The sequence below is a fragment of the Vespa crabro genome, chromosome 5 (assembly GCF_910589235.1).
Source record: "Vespa crabro chromosome 5, iyVesCrab1.2, whole genome shotgun sequence".
NCBI lineage: Eukaryota > Metazoa > Arthropoda > Insecta > Hymenoptera > Vespidae > Vespa > Vespa crabro.
In genome coordinates, this window is record NC_060959.1 from 9383907 (window position 1) to 9393069 (window position 9163).

General features: G+C 28.2%; 3 protein-coding genes across 3 annotated transcripts in view; 1 reads left to right on the plus strand and 2 right to left on the minus strand.

The window, feature by feature from the left end:
- Nucleotides 1–4242, plus strand: part of LOC124424375 (cell wall protein IFF6-like) — a 15675-nt gene extending 11433 nt beyond the window's left edge. Inside the window, exons 4-9 of the mRNA XM_046963340.1 lie at nucleotides 548–678; nucleotides 1004–1507; nucleotides 1768–2294; nucleotides 2567–3107; nucleotides 3249–3704; nucleotides 3985–4242. Coding sequence (XP_046819296.1) covers nucleotides 548–678; nucleotides 1004–1507; nucleotides 1768–2294; nucleotides 2567–3107; nucleotides 3249–3704; nucleotides 3985–4164 — 2339 coding nt within the window. The 3' untranslated portion in view covers nucleotides 4165–4242. The remainder of the gene's footprint in view (nucleotides 1–547; nucleotides 679–1003; nucleotides 1508–1767; nucleotides 2295–2566; nucleotides 3108–3248; nucleotides 3705–3984) is intronic.
- Nucleotides 4243–4740: 498 nt separating this feature from the next.
- On the minus strand, nucleotides 4741–5905 carry LOC124424378 (transmembrane protein 70 homolog, mitochondrial). Its single transcript, XM_046963342.1, has 3 exons — nucleotides 5592–5905; nucleotides 5073–5402; nucleotides 4741–4994 (listed from the first exon to the last, which is right to left on the minus strand). Exons 1-3 carry the CDS (start codon nucleotides 5703–5705, stop codon nucleotides 4764–4766), a joined length of 675 nt encoding a protein of 224 aa, XP_046819298.1. The 5' UTR covers nucleotides 5706–5905; the 3' UTR covers nucleotides 4741–4763.
- A 319-nt stretch (nucleotides 5906–6224) lies between these two features.
- LOC124424377 (cell cycle checkpoint protein RAD17) lies at nucleotides 6225–8982 on the minus strand. Its single transcript, XM_046963341.1, has 9 exons — nucleotides 8463–8982; nucleotides 7995–8385; nucleotides 7770–7926; nucleotides 7535–7660; nucleotides 7125–7303; nucleotides 6948–7037; nucleotides 6678–6868; nucleotides 6481–6599; nucleotides 6225–6408 (listed from the first exon to the last, which is right to left on the minus strand). The coding sequence occupies exons 1-9, from the start codon at nucleotides 8475–8477 to the stop codon at nucleotides 6300–6302; spliced, it is 1377 nt and encodes a 458-aa protein (XP_046819297.1). The 5' UTR covers nucleotides 8478–8982; the 3' UTR covers nucleotides 6225–6299.
- Between the last annotated feature and the right edge of the window lie 181 nt (nucleotides 8983–9163).

Genomic DNA, 9163 nt, shown 5'->3' on the forward strand with positions numbered 1-9163 from the left:
ATCATAAGAAAAAAAAGAAAAAAAAGGAAAAAAAATAATATTTTAATAATTATATAATAATAATAATAATTATTATTATTATTATTTTCTCGAAATAAAATTTTAATCAATGGAAAAATTAAAAATAAGAATTTATTATCTCAACAAATTGTTAACTTTTGTTCGCGATAATTATTTCAGGATTAATCGATGTTTTAAAGTTGTAAATGATCGTAGTTGTAAATTTATGATATTAATGTAATGACGTAATAATAAATATATATTTAAAATGGGACAAAATAATAAATACATTTCTGTTAATACGATCTTGTATATACGGGATCGTAAAAAGGGTCACTGACAAATCGATCGTAAATCACTTTTTCACATTCTATAGATTTAAAAAAGACTACGATCGTATACGGAATCGTAGGAAAGGTCAGTGACAAATAGGTCGTAAATCACTTTTCACGTTATATTTATGTTTAAAGGACGTATTATTCATCGTCATCTTTTCATCCTCCTAAACTATTAACTAATAAAAAATAATTTTGCTTGCGTTTCGCAGTCGATAGATCGGGAACCGGGCAGTCTGGAAGCTCGCCGAGGGTGACGCTCCGGCTCAACCAGGTACGAGGAGCGAGGGATGAGAAAAAAGGGGGTGCATCAAACTCCCGTCAGGGTGCTATAAACGCACAGGTATAAATAAGACGGTTTGTTGTAAGCCTATTTTATTCGTACGACAAAAGATTCACGGAGTAGTAGGATCTATATCTATATTCGATTTTAGATCACTAATGCGTAATGACAATTTTTTTTTTTAAATCTGCCTTTTAGTTGAAAGTTTCTAGAGAAAAGTAATTTTATTTGCTATCTTACGACTTAAGGATTTTATTCTTTTTATCTTTTTTTTTTTTTTTTTTTTATTTTTATTTTTATCTTTATTTTTTTATATCGATATATAATCTACAATGATATATCGCTAAAAGTATATACATGGATCATTGATTTATATTATTTTTAGAGTCAGGGACAAATGGAATCGTCGTCGAAGATGCCATTAAGTGGTTCATCGGCTATCACAAACGTCTCTGGATCGAGTGGATCTGGAAATGCAACATCTACCGCAGACAACGGTGACGTTTATGAGTTCAAAAGCTCGAAAGAACCTACGCCAGTAAGAGGCACGAGTTCTTCGCCGAATCCCAATCCTGAAAAGGATAAGGAGAACGGGAAATCATTATCCGGACAGATAAACCAAAACAATGGTAATAATGCAACAACGAGCGGTGGATCGACAACGACTACTAACGATTCCACAGCTGCTTCTTCCACATCCGACGATCCCTCATCGATTTCCTCATCACCCTCGACTAAACGAGCTTTCGAGGGTGACAATGCCGATGATCAAGACGAAGAAAATCGGCGAAAGAAGCGTAAGGATACGGAAAATGTAAAGGACGGTGTTAAGAGTACACCAACTGGAAGACAAAGTACTGGCAGAAATGCCACAAATACAGGAGAAAAAGTAAGAAGCTTTTATATTAATTTTTTTTTCCTTATACATAATAGATCAAAAGTTTTTAGATAATTTTTTAAAATCAATTATATTCTTTCTCGAGACTTTCTAAATTAATTTTTTAGTAAAAGCCATAAAACTCTCGAAATTCTAGGAGAAAATAATTGACTTTTAATGTAATTTTTATTTGTATCATTTAAAGCGCCTCTCTATTAAAATATTTGAAATATTTCTTTGATACAATTTTTGATATTGTTTACTCTATATAGTGTACGAAATCTGGAAAGCAAAGTTCCAATGCTGTATCCAGTAAAAATAATCAAAACGCGGCCTCCAATGCTGCGGATAGAAAAAGTCCGAGTACAGCTTCGATGGCGAGCAGTCCTAAACCTTCGAATACACCTGTTGGTTCCACAACAAATACGAAAACTTCAACGCCCGTATTACCTGAATCCGACGGTGAAGATGATCGTTCTAAAAGTTCTGATTCCGGTTCGGCTCCTAAAGTTCCACCTTTGAAAATAGTTATACCACAAAGTACTACGTCCGAACAGGAACAGGGTAATAGAAATGGAAAGAATACATCCAATAGAAGTCATCAGTTGCCTTACGTCGTAGCTAGTTCTAATAGTAACGATTCAACGGACAAAGATCAAAATCAATCTGCCAGCGGTACAACTAGTCCTACGGAAAATGGAAGTGGGACAAAGGTCGATGATAAAAAAGATTTTACTGGTACTCTACATTCTGAAGAAAGATCGACCCATCATCAAAGAGTTCTTAGAAGTTCGCATAGGTAAAGGATACAATCTATTGTATAAATAAAAATTAATTGTCATTGATTTATAGTGAAGATTCTTACTTAAAGAATTTTATCTATCGATTTTTCATTTTTAATAACATTGTATACGTCTTCTCGTGCTAAACGAAATATTATAATCTTTTATTTTTCTTTGTTATTTCACTTTATTATCATAATATACAATCACTTATTTTCAATATAATACTTTGCATATTCTTTTTATATTATTTTCTAAATCATTATCATTGTCATTATTATTTTTATAGAACTGGTAATGGTAATAATGGTTCAACAGCATCAAAAGAAGTATCAGGATCTGGTGCTGGTAATGGTAACTACTCAAATTCTTCTCCTTTACCTGTAGCTACGACCGATCGATCTAACAATTCTTCGCCACAACAAAGACATCATTCTCCGCCACCCGAGAACACTAATTCGGAATCTAATAAACCTACTTCTGCGGAATCATCGAATACTGGAACTATAACAAAAACAAATACAGCTACAGAAAAATCGGAAAAGAATACCGAATCTACAGGAAAAAATCAAAAAGATACAGGAGTAGAAAATTCTGAAAGTAATACTACTGCGGCTTCGTCCGCCGCTTCTAATACAACTACTTCATCTGCTCCTGTTGAATTACATCCTAGAAAAAGAAAAATGAAGCCTAATAAAGAAGCGCAACAAGCTGCAGCAACAGCTGCAGCTAATGAAGCAGCGGAAGCGAATAATACAGGACCAGAAGTACATCCGCATGATCAACCTATTACTAATTGTTACCAATTATTCCTAAATATTAGAAAACAGGTGAGATTGAAAATAATAATGGATTTTGTTACGACGATATAATACCATCTATTGTTTGTTATTGATGCATGAGAATAATCTCAGGGTTTCTTTTTTCCGAGTCTTATTTTTTGTTAGTTGAATAACCAATGAATTTTTCAGATTGAACGAAGAAGAAAAGGCCTATTTCCAGTTCAACCAAAACCTCCTCAAGGTTTTAAAGATTATTTGATGAATCGCTGTACATATGTATTAGCTGGAAATGCAAACAACGAACCGAATGTTAATCCACCAGTTAGTTTGCAAAGTCTTATGAAAGATTTGTATATAGAACAAGAAAAAGAGAGATATCGACTTAGGATGCAACACGTAGTAGAGAAGGAAAAATTAGTATTATCTGTGGAACAAGAAATCCTTAGAGTTCATGGCAGGGCGGCCAGAGCTTTAGCCAATCAGTCACTTCCTTTTTCAGTTTGCACTATTCTTAAAGATGAAGAAGTTTATAATGTTATTACTCCAGAACAAGAAGAAAAAGATAGAAATGCACGAAGTAGGTATAATGGGAGATTATTTTTAAGCTGGCTGCAGGATGTTGATGATAAATGGGAAAAGATAAAGGTAATTTGTGAGAAATAATTGTTGTTTTTACCTGAATTTTTTTTTCTTTTCTTTTTTTTTTCTTTTTTTTACATGGACACATTTAAATTCATATATGGTCTTCATTAATTCAGGTTAAAATAAAATATTGTGTTAAAACCGACTGATTGTCATTACTTTGCATATCAGTTTAAAAAAGCACAGTACATGTGTCAATAATCTAAATATTGTTCATCACTTTTTTCTGTATTATAAATTATTCTTTATTTTTTGTTTTGTTTTGTTTTGTTTTGTTTTGTAGGAAGCAATGTTGTTACGACATCATAACGAAGCCGAATCCTTACATGCCGTTCAAAAAATGGACTGGGAATGGAAATTAAAAGAAGTTGGACTTTGTGAATTCAAAGCAACACCTCAAATAGAAGATGTTCATGTTCCGATGGTACATGTTTCAGATGACTTTGACTTATTACCTGCTTAGTATACAGTGACTGAACAATCATATTGTACGTTTCTATCATGTACCTTTAAATTAACTTTAAGGATGGTCGTTATTTAATCTGTGATCTCTTCATTAATATATCCGCTCTTTTGCACTTATTTTTCATATATAGGTTTTCATATAATGTATGACAAATACATCCCGAGGCTGTAGGTAGAATTGGTATGAAATAGTTAGAATGAGAATATTCGTATTCTTTTAACTGATTTTCTAAAATCATTACAAGATTTTAATTAATCTTTTATTCAATTAAACTTATCCTTTTAAGTGAATAATTCAAAATATGCAAAAGCTTGATTGCTTAAAGAAGCAAAACTTTCAATAACTTTGTACAAAGTTTATCATTCTATCAATCTCAAATGAAGACTCATTAAAAACGATCATTAACTATGATCAAAATTTCAATAATGTTTCTTATATAGGAAACAAAAGATATTTAATTTTCAAGTATTGGTTTGTACATATTTTGTAACTAGTTATATGTATCATAAATAAATTAATAATGTATAGTTTCTCTTCAAAATAAGAAAAAATGTGTATAATAAATACGAATGCTTTGAGATATTAAATTATAATGTTTATCTTTTATTTTCAGTCTTATCAGAGAAATTTTCTTCAGTAGTTACATTATTTAAATTAGGATTACCCAATTTGTAATCTATTGGTTTATCAAATCCCATTATTTTTTGATAATGATTGAAATCATTAAAATTATTTTCATCAAATAATAAAGGCTTGCCTTTAATAAGGCATGTTGTAAATATACCACTAATCTCTGGTATTACGACATCATCTGGTGTAAATTCAATCTGTAAAATATAAATTTTATCCATAACTTTTTTACAAAGTATAAGAACTTTTAGATTTATAAAAAATATGTTAAATACTTTGTTTTCAAGAAGAAATAAGCTGTAGGTTGTAGCAAGGTATTTATCTCTTTCAGAATCATAATAAATAAATGTCACATATCTCTTTGTTAGTATGTGTAAAAGAAAAGTCATACTAATTGAGAGGACTCCTAATATGATGGATCCTGCGATACCCATTGTACTGTCCATTGCAATAGATTGCATAATAAAATAAGGTTGTATTGCAATTGCAAACGCCGATGATGATAAAGAAAATATCTTCAGATTACGAATGTTTCTCTTCAAAATCCCATCATAGATTTCTAAAGGTTTTCCTTGAGAATATTCTTGATTGTTGTGAACAGCTCTCTAAAAAAAGTATAATATATAATTTGTCCCAAATTTAATATTATAAGTTAAATATCAAACACTCCTTAATATAGAAATTATTCGAATAAATAGAAGATCACACTACTTATCATTTATGTACAAAATTTTAAAGAAAAAGTTCAAAGAAAAATTTGAATACAATGCTTCTTAATAAATTGTAATTCTAACCTTAACATAATTACTATTATAGTTCATACGGAGATAACTGCAATTCAAGTTCTTAGTATTTTTAAAATAAATTTCACATTTTTGTCGTAAATTAGCTCGTAGTATCAAGGACATTTTTTAAATAATTTATATTATCAGCCAATTTTTATTTTCTAAGTAAAACAATACGATCAGACGCTTAACATTCAAATTATTAATATGCACCACTTGTTTTTTATAACAATAACAATTAAAATGTCTACTTATTTTCTTTGAATAATTGCACATGCAAATAGTCGAACATTTCATAAGAATTTTTTTTTTTTTTTTTACAGCGGCAGTACTATCGCGTATGTACTTCATGTATTTCATCGGCTTGCCATCTGGTGAAGAAAAACTTGAACCACAAATTTTATTATAACCTTTACGTATTCGTGTGTGTACGTGTGTATGTGTATGGTGTGTGCGAATTAAATATATGTATAAATACTAAAAAAATTTTTCATTTTTGAATCGTTTATGAATATTACATTCGTAAGGAAGTAACAAGTTATATAAGTTCACTTTTATGTAACATTGAGGAATATAAGAGGAACGAACTATTATGTAATTAGATAAAATTCTAACCTGATAGAAATTATGCAAACACAAATATAAAAATAAAAAAACTTATATTTAAGGGTATTCAAAATTCTAATTATTTTTTTCAATACAATTCGATACAATCTTTCAATCACTTATTTCTTCCATGTCAGGATCAGACTTGATCATTATATTTTTATCTTTAACAATTAGCGACTTGTACCATTGACTTTCTGCATCGTCTAAAGAGTTTCGTCTGAAAAGTATATTAATTAGTAATAAATCTATATACATTTATTTATTTATTTAAAGTAGATAATATACTAACACAATAGTTTTGTCATACTGTGGTTTTCGTACTGGGTTCCATCCAGTGACAGGTGATTCATTAGCTACCATAATACCACGTATGCATAAGGATAAACTAAGTTTATTCAGATTTGGATCCTAAAAGAATAACTTTATCTGCATACATTTTGTAATATTATAATTTAACATATAATTTATAAAATAAGTAAAACTTACACGCCATTCTGAATTTAGGATATCTGCTAGACTTAAGACATCAGCACCTATACTTGATTCTTCTATGAATCTAATAGTATTTATATAATTTTCATGAAGAAAATACAAAAATGTAGTCGTTTGTGATTGAAAATATTCTGCTATTTCATCAGGATTATGAACAAATTTCCATGAATTTTCTATTTCTATCCCTAAAATTTGATGGTTGTATATTGTAATGTTATCTTGATATTTTTAATATTTTTTAAAATTAATGAGATTATTGTTTACTTTTAGGATTAATAACTCTACCAATCCCATGCAATAATCCAAGACTCTCTTTACGGTTAGTACACTCATTTTCCAACAGTTCTTCTGGTACTAATAAGAAAAGTATTCCTTCAGATGGATTGAATTTATTGATTTATGATTTAGATTATTATAAATTTTCGCATAAGTTTTATTTACCTTTAAGTGAAATAAATATGATATTCAATAAAGCATTGCGGGCATCACCAATATTGTTGGATAAAATTTCATCGATTTGTTGTTGCATGATATGTAATAAGTTTTCTGCTGTTGAATTTAATATTAGTGATACCCTTTTTAACATATTTTTCATTGCTGTTTGTGTAACAGGATTTATACTGTATTTAGCAAAAAAGGAATAAATTTATGTTTTCTAGTAATCTCATTACTTATATAAATGTTTTAACATATTGAAGTAAACCCTGAATGCCATTAAATTATTATCCCTCATTTCAGTTTTTCATACAATATCTTCATAAAGATGATTTATGTGCAATAAAACAGATCTCTTTTGTAATTATTTAACGTGTTAAAAAATATCAATTGACATTAAATCAAAAAGATCTTACCTGATGAAAGAAATATCAAATTTTTCTCTTATATGAGGTGCAAATAAAGTTTGTAGTAATTTAGAATTTCCCTCCTTATCTGTGCATATAAATACTATAGGATCTCTTCCAAATTCAAAGTATTTGCTAAAATAATTGTATTCGTGTATTTAGAAATTAAATAAAATGATCTATTAAATATAAAATATAAAAATCTTAATTAATATAAATATAAAAATATATAGTAACTGCTTACTGTAACATTGAATGAAAACTTTCTTTATCCTCATAATATATATTAGGAAAATCCTTAACTATTAAAAGACGTTTGCAACAATTGGATAATACAGAATTATATCGAGTAGCTCTCACCATGTAGTCCTCAAATTTATCACTCTGTCTCATTATCCTGTCTGATGAAAATATCTATGATTATAGAATCATGTAGTATTAAATTTAATTTTTTGTTTATAAATCTTACTATTCTCATCCATTATCTGATCTATTGAATTTATCCATTCCGTAACTTCAAAACCATTTTCATTAGCTAATAATTTTATAGCAATGGTTTTTCCACAACCTGATGGACCAGAAATAACTAATGCAGTTGGCTTTCCTTTATGCGCTTTGTTTTGAAGCCAGTTCAGAATTTCTTGTTGCTTTTGTCTACTAATAACCAATTCAGATTGTATTTTTGGTTCACAATTTGATAATAATGTTGATAAGTTATGAGTATTTTTCTTCTTTGAAGTAATATCATTAACAATCTCTGTATAATCATCATAAGATATTTGAGAATAAGTCCTTTTAGTTAAAGATTTGTTGTTCGTAGTATCACAATCAAATGAAGATATTAACCAACTATTATTTGTCTGAAAAGAAAAAAATCATTTCTACAAGTATTATAAGGTATATCTTTTAATAAATTGTTAAACATTGAGTTATTTACCTTTTTATTAGCCATGTTGAAATATTGATATCTTATAAAATAAATAATTATTATATTTTATTCAGATATTACTTATTTAATGATTAATTAACAGTATTGATTGCAATTATATATTATTGTAAAGTTTTTATAAAATATTATTTAGTAAAATTGTTTTAGAAAAATTATGAAGATAGAATAACATCAGTTGGAAATACTTATTAGAGTTATCAAAAAGTAAGGTTAAGATACACATGGCTATGTAGAAACCGACGAAAAACTAGTTACTAAAGTATACTTTATTCTTAGATTATACAGAATAAAAAAAAAAAAAAAAAAAAAAATAGGAACGAATAATCTTTATTATAATATTATATATTTTGTTTACAAATCAAGTACAGATAAGTCATATTTATCTGATTAAGAAGCTATATAATAGTATTTAAACATTATGTAATAGATTCTACATGTTCATTACAGCATACTAATTATTGAAACATTATAAATACGTACTTTATCAAGTGTAATAAACACATAACAAACCGGTCAAGATTTTAATTACATTTTTGTTTAATTGTATAAATTGCTTAAATATTATAGTAATTTATAAAAAAGAAAATAATTATTACATTATACTGAAATTACATATATTTAAATATGCGATATTTATTTCGTTAAAAAAGTGAAATAGGATTTATTTCTTGTTTCAGTTAAAAACAAGA